At 43.2% G+C, this 26826-nt stretch overlaps 1 protein-coding gene across 1 annotated transcript; it reads right to left on the minus strand.

The window, feature by feature from the left end:
* LOC121186824 (tyrosine-protein kinase receptor UFO) lies at positions 1 to 26754 on the minus strand. The gene is made up of 20 exons (XM_041045639.1): positions 26145 to 26754; positions 23016 to 23223; positions 22548 to 22648; positions 22278 to 22460; positions 19201 to 19281; positions 18943 to 19058; positions 16732 to 16927; positions 12036 to 12175; positions 11798 to 11942; positions 11519 to 11536; positions 10223 to 10352; positions 9845 to 9936; positions 7564 to 7659; positions 7088 to 7165; positions 6479 to 6571; positions 5752 to 5873; positions 5052 to 5161; positions 4468 to 4627; positions 3463 to 3599; positions 1 to 2908 (listed from the first exon to the last, which is right to left on the minus strand). Exons 1-20 carry the CDS (start codon positions 26305 to 26307, stop codon positions 2449 to 2451), a joined length of 2829 nt encoding a protein of 942 aa, XP_040901573.1. The 5' UTR covers positions 26308 to 26754; the 3' UTR covers positions 1 to 2448.
* Between the last annotated feature and the right edge of the window lie 72 nt (positions 26755 to 26826).

Raw genomic sequence — 26826 nt, forward strand, 5'->3', positions numbered from 1 at the left:
TTCATGGAAGAACACATTTATTTCTTATACAAAATACTGTATGTACTGTATAAAAAATTGCTTACAAATCATGACAGTGAAAATATAAAGGCAATTATAGTACAGTCTTCTCCCAATTCAACACACCAGGAGAATCACAATCCACACACGCATCCACTGCAATGCGAAATACTGGCTCTCTGAAGGCACTTGGTAAAGTTGTGAAATTCTGAGTTTTAATGCTGAACTGAAGAAGAAGGACTGTTTCAAACACCCTGGGTGGTATAGGACAGAGGGTGTATCTGCTTTCAAACTGGTGAAAATATCCATACAGGCCAAATTTGACCAGTTCCTCCGTCTCAGCACCACTTTCTGTGGTTCACACTCTAGGACTATCGGTATACAGTACCAAAGGTATTACATGAAATGTACACTTTCACTTAACAAGGAATTCAGCAATGCTACAGGTATAACATACCACTGTATACTGTCTCATATATAAGTACCTTTGATGTATACAACTGAGAATCACAGCGCCTCATATATAAACAAATGTCATTCTCCCAAAATATGTGTTGGAATATGGTCAAGTCCATTCCAATGACAGGATAATGAACTAAAGCATATAAAAATAAGTGCATGCATGATGCAAAGTTGCAGCATAATGTCCTCAAAGCAGATGTTTGGACGATCTTCCATTCGATTTTCAGCTGCTGCTTTCTCGTCCTCCTCCTTGACTCTGCTGGTAACAGACTTCTATTTACAGTGCTAAACCTCGAGAAACAGAAATATACCCAGATAAAAAGAGAGGCGGGATGATGTCAGATGACGAGGTTAGTCATGTTTCCCAGTCTGTGCTCAGAAAACACTCCTTCAAACGGAGTTCAGCACTGTAATGATTTCACAGGCCTCGTTCTCTGGCTTTATGAAGGTGTAAGTTTTTACGTGTGAACAGATTTGATGAGAGGCGTCTACAGACTGATGGAGAATATACAGAAAGTAATTAAAATAAAAAAAGCTTAAAAGATATACAAATCATAAACATACATTGATATAAAAACATTAGTGCAAAGTTGTAGAAAAACAAAGATCAGCATTACAAAAAAAAAAAAAAAAATTACAAAATGTGTAATAACACTGTGCTTGTGCCAAAAGCAAAGGTGAGGAGCTTATCCTGCCATTTGCCTTGGGTAACTCCATCATGTCCATACCTACCCTCAGTCCTTATGCCTACCTGTTATTATTTGAACCCTCTTGGTTTGACTAGTACCTCTGTCCCTGTGGAGCAAAGTCTCAGGTTCCTGAGTTATGACAAAGATGTATGTAGACTGGTTGAATCAGGCTTTGCTCAGGTGTCTCACCTGTCAGTAAGGAAACAGTTGCCTTGTGTGAACTATAAATGGCTCACAGTGCTTAATGCACAACTAGCAGTAAAACCCCTTGCAGGATGCAGGGGTTTGTTAGAGCGCTACATTTGGCTGTGGTACAAACTGCTGAAGGTTTCTTTGATGCGTAAGATGGAGTTTTCTCATTCACAACAGCTTCACTGTAAAGTTTCACTTATTTCACAAATTTTGGTTAATTCTTCAGTTGTGGCGTTTTTTTTGTGAATTCATATTCCATTCTGTTGATGTTGGGTAAAAGTCTTCAGTTATGGTGAACTTCAGTTGAAGAATTATATGATCCTTGAAATGATGACACATGAAGTTCTGACACCCATCAAAAAGGGTTTCACCCCACAACAATAATTTTGCTGGTTCGAAACTAAAAATCTTCGCACTGTCCTTCACTATAATGTTGAAGCAGGCAGCCATCTTCACCGGATGATACTTTCAGTGAAAGGGACTCTGGGGCTTCCTTTCTTCCCCACCAGTCCTCAGATTATTTTTTTGCCCCAAGTTCCACAGAAGCAGGGACGGGTAAGGTTTCTCCATCAAAGGAACGGTTTTCTTGGGTGGTGCGAGTTCTCCATGTTAGCACTTCCTCACTGGAATGTTTGAGCTCCTGAGTTTGTTGAGTCTGGCAGTGTCTGAGCTGGATTCTTTTCTGGATTCTTCCTTTTTTTTTAGCTTAATCAGGTGGAGATCACTCTGCTGTATACAGGTAGTTGTGCTGATGTGGTGTTTTATTGCTATAATGACTGGGAATTAATTTCTCTGATTGTGCTGCAGTGTGTGTGGACAACAATGTGTTCCTCTTACTACAGCAACCACACGTTAACTTTTACACTCACTTGGAATTGTGCTCATTTTAGGACAGAGGGGAGTGGACAAAGGAAATAATTCCAATCCTTCACTTCCTTGGAATGCCTTCGGCTGGGTGTGTATGAGTGTATTTGTGCAAAATATGTATGTAGGGGCACATTTCTTACAGTCAGTAGCAAGAGGCTAGACCTAGCTGTTGGACTGGGGTGAAAGGATGGCACACCGTGGTAGTGACGAGTCTTGTCCTTTTTTAAGAGTGAAGCCATCACTGCCAGGAAATTTTCCTGGACCCTTCCATGTCCTCCAGCAGCTCGACAGTTGGCGTCGGAGCTGGGGTGGGGTTGGGAGTGGAGTGGCATGATGGCTGTAGAGGCAGTGTGGCTGTGGAGGACGACACCGGCATGTCCAGGCTCTCCAGGGAGTCAGACAGGGCTCGGTTAGTCTCATGTTGGGGACAGAGGACATAGCGGTTGGGGTGGTGGACCTCCACTGTGGTCACAGAGTCCAGGCCCTTCAGGCAGAGAGGGGGTGGCCCCCCAATGGGGTCACGACCACCGACGGCCCCGAGCTCCATGGAAGACTCGTCCATGTTGACGTACAGGATCTCGTCCGGGTCCTGGGGGTCCGGCAGATCCTCTAGGGCTTTTTCCAGTTCACAGCGCAGGGACTCAAATGATGGTCGATCCTTGGGGCTCAGCAGCCAGCAGGAGAACATTAGGGCATAGCTGGAGAGGATGAAGGAATTTTAATTTTATATTTGATGTTTGCTCATTGTTAAAGCAAGGGGAAAAAAACCCACTTCATTCTACAGGTCTCATAGCTTAGTCTTTGACTCACAATTTTTCCAATCACAATGTTCTTGTGTTTAAATAAATCTTAAATAGGTTAGTTTTTCAAATTATTAAAAAATATTGTTATTATTTATTAAAAGAACTGGATTTTTAAAATAAAGAATAAGAAAAAAAATGAATTTTGTGTCTTAAGCTTAGTACTAGGGCATGTTCCTGCTTTCCAAATTGGGTATATCTATATCTTGGAACAAAATGGTTCAGTAATTGTGTGTTTATCAAACAATCTTTAAGAAACATGGAAAAAATTCCAAGCATCGCCTGCGCCTCTTGTAAAGCTGATAGACTGGAACTGTTTTTAGCATCCAGCCCTGATTGCTTTATGGAAAAAAAGAGGTATTTCTAATCAGGAGGGAAAAGATTTCAAAAGTACTTCATCATCAGCTGAGTGTGTTTTGTGAGGAATGTGCAGTGAAGGAGTCGACACTCACATGCTGTCCAGACAGTCTGGAGGCTGTTTGAGTCGGTTTCCCTGCCTCAAGTAATCGTAAATCTCGCTGTTTTCGACCCCGGGGTACGGTGTCTGGCCCCGTGTGGCGATCTCCCACATGGTGACTCCAAATGACCACTGAGATAAATAGAGAGTGAGAGAGTGAGAGTTACAGGGTTCAGGAGTTTTGAATTCCTTTAGGTCTTGCACACCTTGCCACAATCTGCTCTGGTCAAACACTGGCTGTGGAAATAACAGGCGTGTTTGTTCAGGCTTTCCGGATGTCCTACTTCATGCACAAGTTTCTAAAGAATGCACCTAATTTTTAATGCTTACATTGTATGAGCACACTTTCTCAGGTGTATGGAAACCAGGGCCCCTCAAACATACAGGATACGCAGTGATAGTACCAGCTGTTACTGTTAATATCTGTCACAGATGTCGGTAATAGCATACGATCTACTTAAAATGGAATACAGTGCATTAAAACTCTGTCTTCATGGGGATATTTACCTGAAAGAGAAATAGTATAGTAAATATTTCTCCACTGAGTATATAATATATACATTTTATAATAATTAGACAAATTCTAATTCTAAATTAGACAATACTTCCCTTCCCTTCAGCATTACAGTAACCTTAAAGCAATAATAACCCATAATCCATAATCAAACACTCAACCCCTGCAGGCATGAACGGTGGCTGCAAAATGTTTATACAGTAAAATTATCAAAACATTCATAAAATCTTCTCAAACCATTCCTGCAGCATAACTTCTCCTTCTTCTCCACTATCAACCCATATGCTCAGTCCGTCGGTAGAGAAGTGGATTATACTGCAGGACTGATGTAAGAAGTTTCTGCTGAGGTTATTCAGTGTCCTGCCTTACCCTTTAGGGGACCACTGTTTATAGTTCCCAGATAGGGGGGGGATCCCCAACATTGTTGAACAGATTTATGCTCCACAGTGGGATTAATACAAGCACACACACAGTAGGGAAACTCACCACATCGCTCTTTGTGGTGTAGACGCGGTCAGCCAAGCTTTCTATGGCGATCCATTTGACAGGCATCTTTGAGATCCGCCCCTGCCTGTAGTAGTCTCCATTGTAGATCTTCTTTGAGAGGCCAAAGTCGGCCACACATACATTCATATTCTCATTGAGCCTGAGGCAGAGAGACAGAGAGTTACAGTGCTGTATATGTGGAAAAAGGGTAACTTAGGTATTTCATTTTTATGATACTTCATGCTTCTACTCCACTACATTTATTTGACAACTGGAGTTACTTTGCTGATTTCGATTTTACACACAAAACATACAATAATCTGGTAGAATATGATCTAAAGTGTATTCATTTTATACTTTTTCTGTATGTGTCATGCTTCTCCTGAATTGTCTTAGCCTGTAATTCTTTTGGGCTTCCCCTCTGCCAAATGTTGCTTCGAGCACAGTCCTCTCGTCTACGTTTAGTTATTTTTAAAGATATTGTTCAACATTGCATGTAGTGTAAAAAGGAAAGAGAAAAGAGCAAGTGAGAACACATACAGGAACTGAGAGACTGAAAAAACAGAAGCAGGTATTGTGCTTACATGCAGTTGCGAGCAGCGAGGTCTCTGTGGATGAAGTTCTTGCTGCTGAGGTACTCCATCCCTCGGGCAATATCAGTCATAAACTTTACCAGCATTTGAGATGGGAGGTACTGCAGGACATCACACAGGGAGAAAAGAGGTTTTATTTACGTATTTGTCACAGCTGATGTGTAGTTTCTGTACAGTAGAGGGCAGTAGAGCTCATCTCTTTAAGGCCCTGTGATCAGTCTGAACTGAGTGCTCCATGCTCCAGATACTAACAGCCTCCTCGTTTGGGAAGAATAGGTTTCAACACTCCTGTGTTTTTTTTTTTGTTTTGTTTTTTTTGAATGTTTGCTGCACATTAGGATGTTTCGACATTCTGGAGAAATCTTGTTTTGATTAGGCTCTGGCTCTTCAGGGACTTATTGCGTGTAACAGTCAGTGATTCCAAAAAAAAAAAAAAAAAACACTTCATCCATTAATAAGTAAAACTGCAGAGAGCAACGACAGACAAGTCTTATGTTTTCATGAGCTCAGAAGAATGAACGTGCTGCCAAAAAGGTGTGGTTGGGAACTCTGTTATATCTGTGCTGAACTTTGGATCCCATTTTGCTGACAGACACTCGCATGAACTTATAAACCCTGAACCCATTAAGCTGTTAAATTGTGTGGGACTGTATGTGTGTATATGTGTTTCATTGTTTGTAACCAGACTAACCACAGGACAGTCTCCCAGCCTTGAGTATAGCAGATAGCTGTGCAGGTCTCCGTGTTTCATATAGGGCAGGATGACCACAGGGGAGGGGTAACCTTCACTCTCCACAGTCTGCAGACAGACACCTGTGAAAACAGCTCGGCTCAGTAATATACACAAAGACTGCATACATGTTCAGTACATTCAAAAAGTAACACGATTTTTAAAAAATCATAATCACAATCTCAAAGCAGCTCAGTCGTGAATTTGCTTATTGAATTAGACAGAATTTTAAAGTGTCAGTTCTCCCACCTTACAAAAAATAAACATACTTTCTCATCTATCTTTAGTGGTATTGAATCATGAAAGTGGTTGTGGTTTAATTTGCCCTGGTTTTGAGATATTAGTCTTGAGGATTTCTGCTTCTGTCCCAATAGTCTTACTGGGGACTCTTCCTATTATGATTAATAATAAACAGAAAATGTAGTAAATCAAAACTATTTCTTCAGTATAAAGTAGTTTCATTGAAAATTGCTTTGAGGGTTATCCTAAGATACTTGGTCAGTGTTCTTCTAAAGATGAACTGCTGTTGTCTGTTTAAATGTAATTTAAAATCTTAAATGTATTCACCTCCACTGTTTCTTTTTCAAAACCTGGGCAAAGAAACCCATGAATGATGTGTGTAAGTGAGTAACATGTCTTTTTGTAAACTGTGTTAGTTACAAGCCGAGCAGCATAAATCCAGACTCACCTAGGAGCCTCATTACATTGGGGTGGTCAAATTCCTTCATGCAGGCTGCCTCGCGGAGAAAATCTTCCATCTCTGAGCGGGTACAGATGGCAACTGGAGAGGAGACGGTACAGAGGTGAGTGAGTAACACACAGCACTAACACTGCCTGGCTGAGAGGCTGCCAGGCTAAGAAATAAACTTCTATTTCAGAGGGGGCACAGGCTCCTTGATTTATTAAACTATGAATTAATGCATGGTAGCAGTTTTTACCGCTAAGTTTGTTTTAACTTCTTCACCACAGTTTGAAAATGTCAGAAATCTCACAGAAGAGAGTGGTGCTGTTTTTTCCTTCCATGTCTTAGTCCCTCCAAAACTCATCTTTCCCCTTCAACTTTGGAATCTTTATATAATTGTCTTTGCTTTGGCACTAGAGTTTATGAGGGGTCAACTTTTTCTTCTGCCAATATTTTTTACAGGCTGTGTCTTTGTCTGTTTTCTGATCAAAAACTGAGATTTTTGCCCCCAAACACTACTTTTTGACCCGGGAGGACTGTCCATCAAATGGCCTGTGTTCCCAACATGAAGGGATTCATTGTGGCGACTGCTGAGTACTTTTACTGTCTACTCACTCTTCATAGTCTTGACAGCAACTTTGAGAACAGACTCCTCCTGAGTCAGCAGCCCTTCCATCACCGAGCCAAACTCCCCTGAAGAAAGAAATTAAAACACAAACAAACACCTGGTTCAGATGCAATTTTAGCTGCAATAACATCAAATGTCTTATTCAGCACTGGAGAGTGGTTACTTTCCTGACCCTGCAGTGAACAGGGCTGTAAAGATATCATGTTACAAACTGTTATACTAAACCCAGGGTCAGAACATATCTGTGTCAAAGGAAATGACTGGAGGTAAGTGGAAAGCAACCACTGGCGCAGATAAGTCCTGACTCTGTACCATGGACCAGTCCTGATAAAAGGGCTTTTTTCACCTTGCTGTTTGTCAGGCACTCCCTGTGCTGATACTGTACACTGTACATACTGTACATTAACACCAGGCTGTCCTAGACATTAGACCTATACATAGTTAAAACAAAACAAAGCAGCACCTTCTCCCAGGGTCTTTCCCAGGGTTAGTTTATGTCTGTCCACCATCACATCTTGAAGCTTCTGCTTCAGCTCGTCACTGATGCCCAGGCTGTTTACTGAGGAGGAAAAAATAAGGAATTTTAATGGTGTTTGGAGCCCAAAGCACTTTAATGAACAACACAGAAAAGAGAGGAAAACAGCCAGATTGTACCAAGCAGCCTCCCTTTCTTTTCCAAAACCGCAATACATGACACTAAGCCAAAAACGAAGTGTTAATAAACACTGCCAGACTTAAATAAGAATGAAAATAAGACTATAACAGAACGAAAACAACCCTGTCTACTCGTAAAACTCTCTCTCAAAAAAAAAAACAGCCATTAAATCTTTTCAATCTCATTAATCTAAGAAGAATTCATGTTAAGTGGTCCTAACATTTCATCATTTGAAGTTGCAGTCATGTAATAAATATTTCAGATCTGTTGTTACACATAAACCCTGCTTCAAACTCAAACCCATTGTTTTAAATGTTATAATATCTTGAAAAATGGCCCATCTGTTTGCAAAATACTTGAACTAGAGTTAAAAAAAAAAATCAGTCACAACTAACTAATTTGAATAAATAAACCCTGAACTGAAGCTACCAAACCCAGACTTAAGTACAGTTGAAATAAGAATCAAAAACTCTAAAGAGACAGATAGAAGATAAAGGAAAAAAAACTACAATAAAATGCAGACCGTATCTAATATGGAGCTTCTCTGGCTTCTCAGAGCATTTTTTCAGGTGTGGGACACATGACCATGTGATCCAGCAGGTTGGGGTGAGACGATGAGGTCAGAGGATTTAAGCTAGCTTAAATATTTCTGAGTCCATTCGACCAGCTGGCTGTCACTGAGGTGTACAGTGATGAGCAGACCGCACTACAGACATTAGCTCTGTTTTCACATCTGGGCCAGGATATGACAGGACAACGAAATGCTCTGAGAACCCCCCCTTGCCTCCAGCTGCTGCTACACTATCAATCTGCTGTCTCCGTCAGACAATAATGTGCTCAGTCCACAGGCATGTTCCAACACATGCTGCTGTGACCAGTTATTAGCCAATGCATGCAATAACCGGAGCCTCAGGGTTTGACTTCATCCTCAGAATTGGCCAAAATTGCTGGTCAGCATCAGCAGCGTAAATCCTGCCCAAATCCCTCCAATCTGACCCCTTCCTTTATTCCCAATGTCCTTTCCACCATACGCTCAGAGCACACATTATCTCTTCATCTCTTTCTCATGGCTCTTATCATTTTACTCACTGAATCTGTTCTTTTTTCTCTGCAGTTTTGCCTTTCCTTTAGCCTCTTTGTGGCTGTGGCAAGCTGAGACTTGTGTATGAGGTCTATACAAATATTGTGCGTACACCAGGGACAATATAAGGGCTTGAATGTGACCCAGCTGTGTGAATTCTTAGTATGTGTTCTGTGTTTACAGGTACGTGTCTCTGTCTGTAATCATGAGGACTAAAAGGAGGGCTGCTGTTGACAGCATGCAAACCACTGATTTGTATTCCACCAGTACGAGGTCACTCCTCCACCTGGATCAGACGTTTATTCCCCAAAGGTGAAACGACCTCCTCGCTCCAGTCAGAGCAGTTGTGTAACGTCATCTGTTGTTACAGGCTGCGTAAGTTTGAAATCTCAAATCACTGCACAGGTACGTCAATTCACCTGTTCCCTGATTTAGCCCTATGTCCTTTTCAAGTTCTTCCACTTCTCCAATATGCTTTCATCTTGAAGTTTCACCTTCCTTACTCCTGCTTCTTTTGCTTTTTAGTAAAATGCCTAAAATGCTTTCAATTCATTCTGCTGTTCATGCCTGACTGCGCAGGGAATAACTTCATGAATGGATTTACTGCTCATCAATATGATTATCAAAAGACTGAGTTATACAGTATAAGGGGCACAGTGTTGTTGTGACAGATTTTTTCTGTTTTCTACAGCTGTGGACAACAAGTTAACCCTCCCATGTTCATGTTCCTGCCTTTAATCAACCAAACAAACCGAGTACGTGATTCCTATCATGAAATGGAGGAGAATAGCTTATAGCCAAGTATTTCTTTCCCCTGAACTGGTGGATCCAGTCCCACGGCAAGAAAGGAGACACTCTTATGCTACTTTTTAGTATTGTTATCTATCCTGGGGCAGGTTTGGGCATGTTATTTACACTCTCACTGCTGTAGGGACAGTCAGCTAGAAATATAAAGCATCGTCTTTCTGTTCTGCGGAACATGCTGGGGCAAGAGAAGGGAAAACTCACATGTTGCTTCTGTAGTCCTGCGGCTGTAGGTGCGGCGAGCGCGGTACCTGACCACCAGCTCTCCACTCTCCATCATGGGTTCAAACGCCTCCCTGTATATGCACAGACACAACATACAAAACAGAGCAAAAAGAAAAAAACAATGAGAGTTCAATCCAGCAGAAACATAAACACAGCTGAAACTATGGCATTGCTCCATAAGTCACAAGAATGACTGGTGGTCTTTAAAAACATGTCTTCTGCTCCATACAAATGTTTTAGAATGCATACACAAGTGACTCAACTAGGCCAAAGAGGTGAAAAAAAAAACTTTTTGGTTTGGCACTGCTATCAAGTTCCCTCCCTTCTACCAACGAGGAGCACTAACAGCCTACGCACCCAAAGCGCGTCTCCTTGCGCCGCAGCTTGGCCACGTAAACAGCCATGAGCACAGCTATGGACACAGCTCCGGCAATGGCCATCACCACATACCACCAGTGCCAGGAAAAGGCCGGGGGCGAAGATGGACCTGAGGGAAGGGGTGTGGACAGAGACAGATGGGTGTTTAGTCATGTAAGTCTTTCAATGTGAAGTGAGAATTTAGGAATACAGAGCCCTTGAAGGGACAAATGCAGAAATTCAGCTTTCATTTATTCTATTGACCAAAGGCAAAGGAAATAAATGAAGCTGTATTATTTATTGATGTATTTAGTTATATTGGGAAGATAACTTATAACTGCTTTATGTCACTTTTGTGGGGCACCTGAGGATCTCTCACTGATGCTGTGTAATACCACAGTAAACAGATACTGATGTTCACACTCTTCATTTTCTTTTCTTTTTTCCACTGGTGCCTGACATGTATCTGCTTACATGTAAAATGCAAAATCCCCTCGCATTCCATTATTACAAGGGTTGTAATGAAAATTAAGTTCATACACTGACCAAACTGTTGTTATACCCTTGTGATGCCATAGTGTTTACTTCTTATACACATAAGCAGCATTTCAACAGGTCAAACTGACTAAGTCACCTCAGTCCTGACCTCAATATTTGACGAGTTAAATCTAAATATTTGTTCTCTTACTAAATATATGCTCCTTTATTTTTTCAAATTCTCAAAACATGCACTTTGTCTGAGTTCCTTCTGTCTTTCTGTCCCATTTCTCACATTAAACTGACTCCCGGCCACCCCCACAAGCTACTGCTAAACCTTCACAACCTCCGCCCACTGTTTTCAACTCTTCCTCCCATTCACACTCATCCTCCCCCAACTTTCCCTACCTCTTTTTTTCTATTTATCTGCCATTCTTGTTGTTTGAATTGTCTGCCTGGCTCCATTAGACTAAGCAAACAGAGATGCTACACTGTTCCTGAATGTTATAAATATTTATGATGCGTCTCCCCATTCCCCCCCCCCCCCCCCCCCCCACACTCCTCTTCCCCTTTCCCGTCGCTCTGAAATCCTCTCTTCTCTTTTTTTCTTCCTTCCTTTTTTTTTTCTGAAATTCACAGGAAGGAACTATCATGGAGGAACCCAGTAACAGAGAATGAGAAGGAGAAGTCCAGTGGTACAAAAAACCAAAAACACCATGAGCTCATTTCCACTGTCACTGTGTCATTATGTGCCACTCCTGAGAGGTCACAGAGGAGTGTGCTGATAGGTTTGCATGTGCAGAGCCGGTCATTACTCACCTCTAAACTCCTCCATTTCTGTGGAAATAAAACAAAAAGAAAGCAGAGTTAATGTCAAAATTTGGACCTTCAGGAGAAAAAGCATCGTTTGTTAACACAGCTTTGGCTTCATCTGACAGCTACTTGTAAAAACTGATGTGGATTATTATGAAATTCTCCTGATGAAAACTATTATTTTCAAAATGACAGCTGTTTTGAACGTTCCTCAAAATATGGATTCTTAAAGAACCGATTTCACCAATCACTCGCTTTTACAGTATTTATTAGTAGTTCACTCACCAGGAGCAATAAGCGTCAGAGTGTGTGTGGGGGTCCAGGGTCCTTGGCCTGCCCCTGTATAGGCACACACTCGAAAAGACACATTGGACAGGGGGACAGACAGATTGATTGAAAGCTCAGTGTCCAATCCAGTATCCACAACAAGCTGTAAACAGAAGAGAAGAGGGAGACTGTCAGTATCAAGCAGACTTTTTTTCATATCTGTCAATATCTGCCAATGTGTGTGTCCCTGACAGACCTGCTGGGAGGCAGGTGTGCTGTATTCCACCATGTAGCCCTGCAGTTCTCCATTCAGCTTCCCAGGAGGCCCCTCCCACGTCATCAGCACCTCTGTCCCGTTAAGCACTGCACTCACGTTAGCAGGTGGGTTTTCTGGCACTGTTACACAAAACAAAACAGGACATGAAACCATTCCACTCCTCACACGATTTCTTTTTTTGTAAGGTTAGGTAAGCGTGTAGCTCGTGGTGCAGTGGTGTATGTGTCAAAAGATTATGGGTATGAACGAAAAGCCAGCAGTTCTGCGGCTGTGGGCTCAGTGGCCAGGGCCAGTGGGCTGGGGGTTAGCCAGGCGTGTGTTGTTTTGACAGCCTGGAGCCTCTAGGGTGTGGATGACTACAACAGCTGGAAGGAGAAGATGTCAGAGAATGTGGAGAATTCAGCTTTATTAGGACAAAAAAAGCCGGCTAAGGGCACCACAGACAGGGGCGATTAGCTGAGTTCAGAAGCCAGTGCGCTCTCTCTAAGCCGGCATGGTTGGACGAACTTAGATGGACACATGCTGAGGCCTGTGTCTCCCTCCTCTTCATGCTGTCCCTCTTCTTCTGTCCATCCCTGCTCCTTCTTTGTTCTCTGTCGTCTGCCCTTTTCTTTTCTGGCTCTCTGGAGTAGAGAGCAAAAAGGGCTGCTGGCAGCAGAAATACCCAGTGGAGAGAAAACCTAGCTGAATAACATGCTAGAAATAGTGTGAGGAATTTGTGTGTGTGTTTGTGTGTGTGTGTGTGTGTGTGTGTGTGTGTGTGTGTGTGTGTGTGTGTGTGTGTGTGTGTGTGTGTGTGTGTGTGTGTGTGTGTGTGTGTGTGTGTGAGTGATTGATGCTCTGGATAGCACAGAAATCCAAGAACCTTTTCACAAAGAGACAACAGTGCTTATTTCCTTTGTTGGTGTTGGAGTTAAGGCTCTCTTTGTCTTGTGCTTCTCACTCTGTCTGCAGACTCACAACGTCACCCAAACTAGCTGGACACACAGACACACACACCAAGTCAGTGTGAGTTTGGGAAACATGGCCCAGCCTATGGATGATGTTATCAGGAAGCGTTTGGCGGGTGATTGTTTCCACATGTGGTCCCTGTTCTGCTTGCCAGCGGCAACGAAAACAACCTCCAAGTCAAGTTTGTTCCAGCAGTTCGTCTCCACCTATGCTCCGTCATCTGTCGGCCTCTCTCTGCCTGCTTCTCCTCCTCTTCGGTGCCTACCCACTTTCTTTCTCCCCCCTCTTCACCTCTTTCTCCCTCCCTGTCTCCCATCTAACATGATTCCATCTCCTCCTTCTTTCCAAGTTTTCTTCTCCCTCACTGCCCTCTCTGTGGTAATGCCTCTTTTTTTTCTTCATGGAGCTATGAGTTCAAGTGAACAGAGGCATTTATTGTTGACGTAAAACTTTGTGGAGGAAAAAAAAACCTGTCTCACTTGAAAAACCTCGCAGAAACTACACAGGACAAAAAAAACTCATGTTGCTCCTTTGTTTTCCACATGAAAGCAGTCCTGGCTTGGTAACAGGCTGAGAAACAAACACTTCTGAGCCACAATTAGTTCACAACGGCAAAGGTTAACATCTGCATCCATGTCAGACTACTGTTTCACATTCTGTTACGTGCTGCTATTGAAGAGGCAGTGTCGGATAACCACGCATGGAACCATTTAAACGTTGTTTGGAGGCAGGACTCTGACTCTTGTCCTCTCGGTCTGCTTAGCCTCCGCGTGGGTCAACACGTGGATGGAAAAGGGTCGTCCTTTAGCCAAGAAGTGACTCATAACCCTGGGATCTGGAGTCTGTTCTCCATGAATGAAAACAAACTCAACACTACACAGGAAACATGTTTCCCAGATCAGTCGAAGCACAAATGTTAGTGTCATCAAATATGTCACAACTTTTAAGGACGTCCATTTTTTTCAGTTGTCTGATGTTTTGTTGTTGCCTTCTTGCTGACAGTGGAATTAAACTGAATTAAATGTGACGCATCTGTGTCTACTGTGCCACGTCGTCGTGACTCATCATCACAATTAGAGTGGTGAGTTCGGGTGTCCCGTAACTCTGGATTAATTTTGGCGTCACTTTAAGGTTACAGACAGAAGTAATGTAACAAATGTGTGGAGGAAATCAGGGGTCTGTTAGTCGCCAGAGTCAAGATCAAGAGCTGTTACACCCAGTGTCAGTTTGCTCTCTTTACTCTGTGTTTTCAAAAGATGCACCTCTGGAACTATTTTGGGAAGCAAAAGCAAAATGCATTTATAGAATGGATATGTAAAACATAATCTCACGGCAGCCTTAGGATTAGGAGGGTGACACAGGTCGTCTCACTTCCTCTCCCACCGACCAATCCCTCCTCCCTCTCTTTCTGTTCCCTCGTCCTCCGGGGAAAATAGTGGGCTTTGGGAAAATAGCAAAATGAGTGTTTTCTCAAAGCGCCCCCTTCCCCCGTTTCCCTGCTCTTCCATCCATCCCTTGCCATCTCCCATCATCGGCCCAGTTTTTTTGTGTGTTTTTTCCCACAGAGCCTAGCTGTGTGCTCTGGAAAGAGAAATCACAGGTCATCTGAGGTCAGAAAAAGGGGGGAAATGAGAGATGAAGTAGTAAAGTTGAAAGACTGGATTCAGAAAGAAAAAAAAAAGAAACTTGCTCAGCTTGTTTGGAGATGCAGGAAATAAATTCCTCAGCCATGTTTGTAGGATTTGAGGAAGGAAAAATTCCAACAAAATGAGAGCAAGTTAACCCGATCAGCTTGAGGGAAATGGAAGATGGATAGGAGAACAAAAAAAAACTTAGCTGGCCGGAGATGAAAGAGAGTCTGTAATGAAATTAAAAAAAGTAAGAATTAAGGAGGAGACAGAGGAGCAGTGAACGGGGACGTCTGTGCCAGGATGACACATGTAAGAGATAGTGCAACACATATTTTCACGATTTATTAATGAGAAACAAGTGGAGCAGAGAGAGACTCAAAAAAGACTTCAGGCTTGACAACAAAGCCTTATGGGAGTTTTGTCACAGTCTGCAGCACTGAAACTAAAGAGAAAGATGTGGAAAATATAGCTCAGCTGAGAGCAGTCTACCTCTCCCCTTCATTCACTCATTCCCTTTGACCTCGATGCCTCCTGAACTATATTTGACCACAAGCTGAATCTTATCTTGTGTTTTGTGTGTAGTGTAGAGAGAGCTGCCGTAGCACAAATAACGACCTACTATCCAAAGGGAAATTAGCTAATTTGGCAAAACATAGGATTTTTCCACTGAAACGAAACAAAGATTGATATAACTTTGTGAAATGAAGAACTGAAACTTGAAAATCTGTACAAGACTGTAACAAGAGCATCTCAAAACCACATTTTCTCCTTTTCTAAGACAGTGACATTTCAAAGAATGCTACTTCTCCCTTCTTCTGTTCACGAGAAAGGCTGTGTTGGAAGCGTTTTCAGATTATGAGCAACTTCCATTACGGAAAGCCCCCATCATCCCTCCTGTGGTATATCTCTCTTCTTAGTATACACTATTTCCATTCCTCCTCATCCAAGGAGAGAGAGAGAGACAGCATGAGCTGGCATGGAAAATCCCACCTCCATTTAAACTCAAACACACACCAGCCCAGCTTTTACAGTTTGGACGGGTCGTTGCGATCCTAACTGAAGCCTTTCAGGAGAGTTTAACGTCCATCCGCCCCTCCCTCCTTCCCCCGTCTTCGTCTCCACCTACTCTGTCCCTTCAATACCAGGCTGCCTTCCACCTCAGGCGTTTACATTTGGGACTGGGTTCACAGAGGTACAGTGACTCGTGTCTGGTATTCTTCATAAACACAGACTGAATTGAAGGGGCACAGGAAGGAATATTATGACTAACAGTGCACAGTAACTTGATTCTCTGACTCCTTGTTATCATACAGTATGATCCCCGTCTTGACTCAGATAGAGTAAAACAGACAGGAAGCCAACAGACTTAGACCTGCAATGAATTAAATTCAGCTTAAAACAAGCGAAAAAATCTGTCTCGGGGGGGAAAAATGCTTTTCGAGAATCCCTGAGTCCTTGATAGTTAAGAGTATCCCTCTAGGCTTTTTGCCTTCTTTCATTAAGCTGTCTATTCCACAGCTTAATAAAATGGTTGTGACCGCTGTCCCCCAGGGGCGACTGTGGGAGACGTTCTGGAGCTTATGACAGCTTGCATTCGAGGCACAGTAGAAAACAGTCGAACAGACAACCCAAAGCAGAAGAGATCATCATAACACAACTCACACACAAATCATGTCTCATTCTTATTGTCTACTTTTAATTTGTCTATGAAGACTTGAGACATCACCTGAGACTCTGACAAACCTTGAGACTTGACGTAAGAGGACTTGGTAAATACCACCCTGTGAGGCCTGGTATTTTTAGCAGTGAAAAATGAAGCTAAATTCTAATGGTACAAGCTGGGCATTTATGTGCAAAGGTGCAATGCAAACATATTACTTCACAGTGGCTCAGCTGTGCCTGCTAACGGCCATGCTAGCGTTTGTTATGTACTGGTTACAGCACACAGCAGGAATGGGAGGGGACTTGGACTTGACCTCAGTCAGTAGCCAGATAACACAGCCACGACCTTGACTCACTTCTGAGGGACTGATCCCACACACACAAGACATCCAGCATGAAAACAAACATCTCCTCACTTGGAAGGCTCTCACCTCCTTCTTTGGTGCGTAGCTCCACCCAGGGCGACCAGTCAGATGGGCCCTGACTGCTGTGACAGGCCACCCTTACAGTATAGAGGCTGTGGGGCTCCAGGTCCCTGATGAGGTGGGTGGCTGGTGGGATATTCACATTCTGGTTGTGGATCAACTTGTCTGGGCCTGCTCTGAATGACTCTCCCGAACGTTTGGCCTGAAACGTACAGATAACAAACTTAAATTTGCTGCATCCTCTACATGCTTTTACTGTGGAGTTCAGTCTGTGTGATGTGGTGGGTAAATGTGTTTTATTGCTTTATGGCACAAACAGGAAGAGGACGCTGTGCAAATGCAGCTAAATCCAACGATTTAGCTGCAAGGCAAAGGGAGACCACACGTACAAATATAACTTTTGAGATAGAAAGAAACTGGATTCAAATGGGAAACACGGTCTTAGTTAACACTATTAATACCACCCCACGAGGTAACTGTTATTAATTAAAATGTCTTTGAATAAAGGGTTAAAACAATTGTGAATATCTCTGAATATTGAAAATCAATATTCGTGGCTTTGAAAATTTGTGATGCACACGTCAGCTTGAAGAAAAACACTGATTTTCTGCTTTATCAATCAAAAACTTTCTCTTAAGATGTTTTTCTAGTGTTAGTTTCTCTATATGCACAGTAACTATGCAGTTTGGCGGTTGGAGTATGTGCGTAATGGTGGTGAGGTTTGATCATAAAGTGTTATGATAAAAAACGATATAAAATTTGCTTCATTGTTGTTTTGAATGTGACCCAGACTCAGCAAGGTGCACTGAAAGCAGAACTCATTAACGAAAAATCACAGGCACAGAAACCTGCTGCCTCTGCAAACCTTCTGTGGGAAGCACATTTTAAGAGGAACACAAGGCAGAAAAATCCTCCATTGCAGCAATTTTAAAACCACATTAAAGTTTCTGGTCTGGACCATTGTTCTCTGCTGCAATGCTCATTATCAAGTGGCTCCTGCATTGCACAGGGGGAGCTTTACAGTCAGAGCTGAAAATATTTAAATAATGGACCTAAAAAATTAATTGAGCAGATTAGGTGTATGTGGGTGTGTGTGTGAGAGAGAGAGAGAGCAGGTGCACTGCTTTTATAATAACTTTATCTAATAAAAACAACAGGAGTATTCAGTTTTCACATGTAAAACTGGGCGGGTAATCGTTGTTCATGGCGTGAGTAAGGTGGTGTGGTGTCAGGGAATATTGATTTGTATGAATGAGGAATCCATGAATGCTTGTGTGTGTGTGTCAGAGAGAAAAGAGAGAGAGATTCAAACCCGACGCGATGAATCACTGTTCAGCCTGTAAACAAGTGTGTTTAATCTAATTGTACAGCTCAGCCCTGAGTCATACTTCAGCCTGCATTCCCCCTGCATGGCTCAGACCCACAATACCTGCTGTCACCACTGTTTCCTGTTTTCTTTAACTGACTTTCTCTGTATTTATTTTTTGTCTTTCTTTTTCTTTCTTTTCTTTCTTTCTTTCCTTCTCTCTCTCTTTCTTTCTCTCTGTTGTGGAACACAGTAACATCTTTCTGCTCTCAACACTGCAGCCTTTTTCATATTTCTCTTCACCACACAAAGAACCGTTAAATTCAGATTTTTGCCCCATTCTGCTGAAGCCGGCCCCTCGCCTTGTTCCCCGTGAGGGTGAGGGGGTGAGAGAGGGGAGGGGGACGGTGAGGGTGGGGGGGCAGGAACAGCAAGAGGTATGAGGGGCAGCTTTATTAGAACCAGACGTTTAGGGGTGGTGCTGCACTGCTCCCTTCTGCAGGAGAAAATGTTCCTCCTCTCTGAGCTATGAGCTATAATGGCCTCAGAGCAAGACAGTGGCAGAGAGACACCGATAGAGAGAGGGAGAGAGAAAGAACGAGAGGGAGTGGTGCTACATAAGATTGGTCCAGGAGGCCACTTTCCCAGAGTGAAACCTGATCCACGGGTTCACGAATAAAGCAGGGAGGGGTAGAGGATGAGTTAAGAGAAGAAAAGAAAAGCAAGCTATCTTTTCTTCAAAATTAGGCTTGGAAAGGTAAGACTCTGGTCTGCAGAGTCCCGCACATAGAGAGAGAGTAACAAGTCTGTTTAACATGCAGGTCAAACTGCTACAGTGATTTTTTTTTCCAGGCTAGTTTTCTCAGATAGTTGTGGTATTCTACTCTCACATTTATCTCATGTTGTCTCACCTGTACAGAGCAACGGATTAACGGGTAGACGCCTCCGAAACCAGGCTGCCATGATAAACGGACACTGGTCTGAGTGATCTCCACAGCTCTCAGATTCTGAGGCTGTGCTGGGAGAACTAAAGACAAGAAAGTAAGACATAAAAAAGAAAGACATAAGACATAAGAACAAGGAACTATGCAATTAACAATTTGAAGCAGGCAAAGTACATCCAAACTGAATGAAGAGAAGTGTTTGTGCGTCCAAAGTGTGACACCCACCAGTGATGGTACCAGACCCGGACGTGGCCACACCTTTGCGGTTGTGAGCTTCGCAAGAAAAGGTGCTGGTCCTGTTCAAACCTGGATGGGAAAATGAAATAGCATGCACGTGTGAAGCAGGAACCTTTGAGGTCTTTTGAAACCAAGAATCCTTGCTCAGCATGAAGAGCTGGATATAATGCCGATGTGAGAAATGGTGTGAAAGTTCAAACTGAAGTGAGAACAGTGTGATAGTTTCCATAAGGTAACGTGATCTCTCTGTCAACAGTATTATGATTAGTTTTGGGCTTAGTTTGAGAGTACGTTTCTGAGAGAGTAAAAATCGTCACTGAAGGTCCGGATTAAACTCTTCAGATCTTCATTTTCATAAAAGATACCAAAGCATGCATAATCCCATTGTGTGAAAATTTAAAAAACGATGATTTATATATTTTTATTTCTGACAGACACATACTGGTGTGAAGTCTTGACTCTTTTGAGTCAAACTACAGTCTGTTGTCTCAATACTGATGTAAAAAATTGCTGAAAATAATCCATACATGTGTGCACAGCAAGCACTGACTTCCATGTTAAAACTAGGCAAAATTTGACTTGAAAAGAAAAAGGTTTTACGCATCTAGGTTACAAACAAACAGCACTTCAATTATTATTCCTTAAGAGGTAGTAGTAGACCTGCAGATCACAGGGTGCAGACTGCATTTGTATAGAGCCAGTTTTACATAAAGTTTCTACTAAACATGTGGCCGACTAAAACATGTCGGCCACCTGAGACTCATTTCGTTTAACTTTTGCAGTTTTTCGTTCCTGCAGTTTGTTGATAGTGAAAAAATGTTGAGGGCCAGGTGTGAAAGGCTGAGCTGCCGCGCTTCTAGAGGCCGGGGCTCCTCTGAAGGGGGCAAGACATTGTGACACATACTGACATTCAACAGAGAACGAGTCCTCTCACAAAGTGACTCAGAGCGTGCTCACACACTCGAGTCATTCCACGAGACAACACAGGCTCACACACACACACACACACACGCACTGAAACATGTGACATTCAAGTTTTATCACTGTTATCTAACACCCCAACATTGTCCATCAGCCACAAACACAGAATCACGCAGTGTGTCGCCCTGCACTGACGGCACCATGCCTCCATTGTGTTGCGGCCGGAAAAAGGACAGGGGGTACAATCCTCACTGGGTGAAGCAAGGGGTTGTGAGAGAGAGGAAAAGCAGGGAGGGAGTGGTGAGGGCCGATCACTGCTTGTGTGGGTGAATGAACTACTCATCAGGCCATCTCGAGATTACACCACTCTTCTGTCTTTCCTTCCCCATCAGCAAACTGCAACGCAACATCCCCTGACCAGCTGAAAGTGTGGGTCAATAAGACGAACTCGTGAGCTCATGAGCATCACAGTGTTGATCAAGGCTGGTAATGTCAGTGGGGAATAAATGAGCGTAACCCTGGTGCCCTCCTTCCTCGACTGACATGTACAAACCTAGAAAAAGAACTATGACTTTCTGTGCTTATCATGTGCTCCAACATTCTGGATTTAAGTCTGCAACAAAATATTATTTTCAGTATTATTTTTACCCATTCAGGAGTTCTGTTAGTGTTAGTTTCATCTACAACCATAAGAAATGTGAGGATATTCAGTTTGCAGAGACATAAGACAGAGTGAATGTTTTTGCTTGATGAATGAACAAACATTTCAGTGCTTATTGGACGTGAAACGAAACAATGAAGTTAGTTGAAGTGCTGACTGTAGAAGGAAGTGATCCTAAACATACAGCAAAAATGTATTTTAGGCCCAATTAGCAAGAATGATAAACAGCACATGAGCACTTTCTTTAAGTTTGCGTTAACTTGTTCAGTTGCTTTCTGCCTTTAAACTTGTGGACTGGGAATAAAAGGGGCTGTGGTTCCTACATTGTTCCATCAGATGTGGATGGAAACGACCTCAAACTTGAAGTTACGTGGACATGTGTTGTCGTTGATTCCTTACTGGTTCGTGCCATTTCTCTTTATGGGCCTGCTGAAGGATTATTTGTGTTTGCCTTGGTTTGGACCTGTGGTGTGCCAGAGCAGCTGCCCATTCCAAAGATGTGAGTGTAGGTCACCGTCAAAGGGTGCTGGTCAGCACCAGGGAGCTGGCTCTGATGAGTCAAACCAGATCCTCCAACCGACCACTGCTCCTCCCTCCTTCAGTCTGACTCAGCCTGCTCTGCTTGTCCTCCTACTACTGGACTTCATACAGGCCAGTTATCTGGCACACAGCTGTGGTTTGCATTCAAGCAGAAACAGAGCCCTGCTCCTTTTTTATATTTCTTTCTTTTATCTCTGTGTGTCCTCAGCCCATCTATTTAACTTTTCCCAATAGTCCATCTTGTGCCTGCTGCTCTGCCTTTACCCATCAACCACACAACCGCAAGGCACGTCCTCAATGGATCCACTGGCACTGTGCCAGACAGCCTGCTCTCTCTGGGGAGGGCGGTTATTTGGTGGTTTTGTTTAAGCCAAGAAGGGGGGATCTGAAAGTCTTTGAAGCTATAGAAGATAGTTGCTGTGTGGCTTTCGAAGGGGTACATTATAATCAACCCAAATGGATTAAGTGGAGGATGGAACCAAGGATTTTTAAATTGTCTTGTTTCCAGTAATTTTAAAATTTTGCTGCTTGGATCACAAACTGAAAGCAACTTCTTACTTGACTAATGAAGTGCTGAAATGAGCAGTCGATTAGTCCGTCAGTTAATCAGTAAGAAGAAATGACACACATTTTCTGGCTCCAGCTTTTCAAATGTGATGAGTTGCAGTTCTTTGTATTTTATATGACTGTAAACTGAATATCTTTGTGTTTTGGACTGGTGGTTGGAAAAAACTATTTGAAGACATCGCCTGGAGCTCTGTCAACATGCAATTTTTTTTTAGTATTTCTTCACATTTTTTAGCCTAAACCATCAACAGTTGCTTCCCAGATGTATTTATTGATCATTGAATATTGGGCTGTATCAGTGTAAAGTGAGTATGTCATATTGGGTTTAACTGAGCTGTCTAAATGTGGCGTTGAGTGCTGAGGTAGGAGATGATACCTGTGAGGTTGAGTGTGGAGGGTGACAGGGCCACTGGGTCAGACAGGGAGTTGAGAGGAGCACCGTCCTGCAGCCAGATGACCCTGACTGGCTCTGGAGGTCCGTGGGCCACACAGCTCAGACTCAGGGAAACGTTGGCCACTATAGACATGTGCTGGGGCTCCACGGAGAAATGAGGAAGGCCTGAAAGAGAATTACCTGAATCAGATTCCCGCCTATATTTTCAATCCAAATAAAGCAGACTGTAGCACTCAGATGGGGTGTACTCACCCTCCAGCTGAATGCTCCCCTCCTCAGACAAAATCTGCGAGCTTTCTAATTGGACAGCACATCGATAGGAGCCCATGTCGGGAAGCTGGACGTTCTCGATGCTGTTAGAGAGGAAGAAAGATCCTGATTACTTTCCTTCCAGATTTTGCCGTTCAATCATACTGGGATTAAATAAATGAAGCTACAGCAGGAGAGGTACATGGGATTTTGCTTGGGTTATTTCATTGATTTCAGACTTAATTTCAAAGTGCTCCACAGCGTCTGGAAGTCAAACGCAGTGATGTAATCCAGCTATAGAACTGGTTTAGCTAGGTGACAGGATAAGGTGGAAGAACAGGAAATAAATACACAATCACAACACAGCATGACATTTTTAGGCCAGGTCTGGCTGCCTCACAACTGATGAACATTCATCATTAGATCTCATTTATCGACTTGATGAAAGCAGCAGACAGCATTGTTGTTTACCTCAGCGTGCTCATGATTGTCCAACTGTTGCCAGTGTGAACCTGGAACTGGTTAGTGTCTGCATACTGAAGTGAGAGGCCGTCTCTCAGCCACAGCACATCATGCGGGTCCTCCTCCTCACCCCCTGTACCCTTCAGGGTGCATTGCATCGTAACAGGTTTGCCCAGTGAAGAGATGACAGTAGCAGGACTCCGCTCAAACTCCAAATCTTTAATTATGAGAGGGAAGAGGCAGGATTCACTCATTAAAACACACCTCAGTTGAAAACCAACAGATATTTTAATTCATAGTGACACAAAACACAGAAAAGCTGTAAATCAAAACTGTTGTTGACTTATCAGCTAATCAACTAATCTTTTCACCAGTAAAAGCTTCATTTGTTTGTTTACTTGCTCTGATAAATATGTTCATTTATGCTGGACTGACTTGATGTTGCCAATGCTGAGATATAACACCAGGTAAACCCACATTTTATCCACCGCTACACCAGGTTTTCAATGAGTGGTTATCTTGTGTCCCTCTCTGATAGAGGGGTTGACCTGAGAAGGGCAGAGCTGATACTGGGACAAAGGCTCCTTGTTCGAGGGCCGGAGCTCCGACAATGTCAGAGCACAGAGAGCTCAACACAAACACTCAACATACTCAGGGTTTCTCTCAAACAGCGGTGCTAGGCCTGCAGGTTGTCGGCCAAGATGTCTGTGAATCTGTTCAACATCCGAAAAATGATGTGGGGAGGATCATCATAAATATGATGATTATAAACTTCTCTCAATGGTTCTGGCTTTTCTTAGTTTTAAGACATTCAACAGAAATGAGAGGCATTCCTGATGATGCAGAGAGCAAGGAATGCAAGCCGTTTGATAGATACAGGAATGGTTACACCCTTAATCTTAGTTAAAACACAAAGCTGGCAAGGACACATTCATGCAACGGGCACAGATCTTTCCCACTGGATTCCTTTCCTTTCTTCTAAGGCACCAAATAAAAATGCTAAGCATCCATGCAGCTGGCCAAGGCGAGGCCTAAGTACTACTGCACTTGATAAAATAGATAAAAGATAAAATAATTTGAGACTGTTCCAACTTGGCTTGAGTTCTTGACTTTCAGGACAAAAATAAATCACACTTGTTTCACTGAGTGATGCCTGTAAAGATTTTCTCAAGCTTGTCAGCCCGCCCTTCTAGTCTATTTCACAGCCAACCTTCAACCTTTGACCCTGTCACTGCAACCCCAGAGGACTCTGCTGCAACCAATCTCACACAAACACACGTAAACACACATCATTCAGCGACTGAAAACAGACCTGTAAAGCAAAAAGCACATTTTGGCAGCACTCATCTTACTTATATGTAGATTCTTGATTCTTTAAATGTACATGTAATACACACACACACACACACACACACACACACACACACAAACACATCAGCATTCAAAAAGCTTGTTCTGGGAGTGCACAGTAAACGAAGGGGCCCGCTGAGTCTGTGCCTCACTGCCTCTGTGTGCGCTTTGGCGTTAAAAGTCATTCCTCCCTTTATTTTTAAGCTTGGCTGAGCCTTTTCAAAAATCTGCATGGCCTTGACTCGTTTTTTTTTTCAGTGCCATATTGAACAAAAACAGCCCTACTTTCTCTCCCTTGTCTTTCTAGTGCTGCACTCATATAATAATAAGTTTGTAAACCTTTTATGAGAAGGCAGAGCTAGACGGATAGCAGGTCATGGTAAAACTGTGTGTGTGTGTGTGTGTGTGGTCTATCTCCCCTGATTCATTTGTGCCTATCTGCTCCCTTTTGTCCCCCAAATTCCCTCGAGGTCCCACACTTTTTTTTTCATTATCTGTCTCTACTCCTACTCTCTCTCATGGAAAATGCTCAGATGTTAAATGTCAGTGCACATGCACATGCCAAAAATACCCGACACAGTCCGAGCATTTATCCTCCTCTCACTCCCTCCTTTATCTTTTCTGGCTTTTTAACGCTACGTAATTCAGCCCTTCCATTCACTGCCGCGCCTTTGCCCTTTTCTCATTTAGCCTCCTTTTCATGCCGTCTTTTGGATTCATCGCTACACATTTTGCCACCTCCCCTCCCAGTTCTTTCTCTTCCACTGTTGCCCCCTTACCCCATCCATCATTTCACTGCTTGAGTCTGAGTCAGACCAGCTCTGACTCACAAACCAAAGCATTCGGCCCCCCCTTAACCCCTCCTCATCCCTCAAGTCCCCTTGCTCCTGGGCCCCAGCCATACCTACATCCAAATAGGAACTGAGACATCAGGAAAAATTCTCCTTTTAAACCATCAGTCTGAGCTTATTAATCACAGCAGTGTCTAGTAATCTCTGCCCCTCCTGGTCATACATCTACAGAGGGCAGAGGTACAGCTCCCAGAGAGACAGCGTGACCATAATGGTCAAAACACATGAGCTGACAGGTGGAGGCCCCTGTAGGGACTCCATGTTCTCATCCACTGGCTGCAGTAGCTAATGGCTTCCAAGCTTTTAACAGCAAAGTTGATTTTTCAAGCAGATAAGGCCTTCTGAATGCCGGCTGGCAGGGTTTCCACACACGGTTTTCTCGTGGCTGGAAAACACCTCTCACAATTCCACAGTATTCTGAAAATACCATGACTGGTGGTAATCCAGGTCTGGATACCTGGTTTGGAGCCCCCAGCAGGAGTCAAAATATTGCTGCACCTGATCTCAAAACATGATTCTTCCTGACTCTACCCTTTGATGCCAGTCATGGAAAACAGCTCTCCAGATCAAACTCGTCTCCATCTCCATTTACCTGCTGTCACAAACTCAGCATCAGCAGAATTTTGATTCTAAGCATTAACATCCTGATCAAACCAGTAAAACTGGTCTTTTCATTTCTTTTCTTTGATCACCTTGTTTTAAAAGGCTTTTTTTATGAGTGTAATTAATTCCTTCATGTTGGCCAGATGTTGCAGGCACTTGCAGCGGTGGCTGCACTCTCCACCCCAGAGCAAATTGATTTAATGAGTTAGAAGCAGAAAGCTGACAGAGCTAATTGCTCATTACAGTGTTTGCTCGCATTAAAGTTGACAAACAACAGTCAGCTTGGCTAAAAAGCAACTGCTGCTGCTGCTGCTCAGAGCCAGCTGAACCTTACCTGTCAGTGTACCGGCGGCTATTGGACTCCAGGCGGATAAAACGACGGTGAAAATCAAAAGCGACCACTTAGACCCGCTCATGGTTTTTCTTGAAATGAGACCACCTCTGAAAATGAGCTTCAGGAGAGGAGCAGTCATCTTAGAAACATCAGCAGACTCCATCACCGCATCTCAGCAGCTCAAAGATCCAAAGTTGTGCGCTGGGAACAAGTTTTGCTCTGACTCCTGCAGATGGCAAAATGTGATTATCCGCTGATGGGACCAAAACAACCCGAATCCGATCGTTTCAGTTCCCCTTTTTAAGCAGACAGGCCGTGGAAAAAAAAGAATCTCCGCGCTGCTCAAAAGTCTTGTTGCTTTTTCCCTTATGCTGTTGTTTTGGTCGATCCCAGTGTGGAGTATTGTCTTCCAAACTTTTAGTTTCCCAAAAAGCGCGCAGAAAAAGCCGCTCCACGCTGATTAAGTTGTCCACAATCTATTTCTAGAAACAGAGGGAGGGTATTTTTAAACCAGTGTTTCCTTCAGTCTGTCGTCCAGAGTCTCTCTCCTGCCCACCGGTTCCCTCAGACTCACAGACATTCCCCTGGATTTTTCTTTTCGCTCTCTCCCCCTTCAAACAGGATTCAAATTCCTCAACTCAAGTCCTTTCCACCCTCCTCCTCCTCCTCCCACTGAGTCTCC

Source organism: Toxotes jaculatrix, chromosome 9 (genome assembly GCF_017976425.1).
Source record: "Toxotes jaculatrix isolate fToxJac2 chromosome 9, fToxJac2.pri, whole genome shotgun sequence".
NCBI classification, from domain to species: domain Eukaryota; kingdom Metazoa; phylum Chordata; class Actinopteri; family Toxotidae; genus Toxotes; species Toxotes jaculatrix.

What these genes read in the sequence shown, in the direction of transcription:
- LOC121186824 (XM_041045639.1), bottom strand. Translation starts at nt 26,307, where the DNA reads ATGGAGTCTGCTGATGTTTCTAAGATGACTGCTCCTCTCCTGAAGCTC. An exon ending in ACAATCATGAGCACGCTGAG is followed by an intron (nt 22,649 to 23,015) that starts GTAAACAACAAT and finishes CCTCTCTAACAG; the next exon opens with CATCGAGAACGTCCAGCTTC. An exon ending in ACACCACAAAGAGCGATGTG is followed by an intron (nt 3,600 to 4,467) that starts GTGAGTTTCCCT and finishes TATTTATCTCAG; the next exon opens with TGGTCATTTGGAGTCACCAT.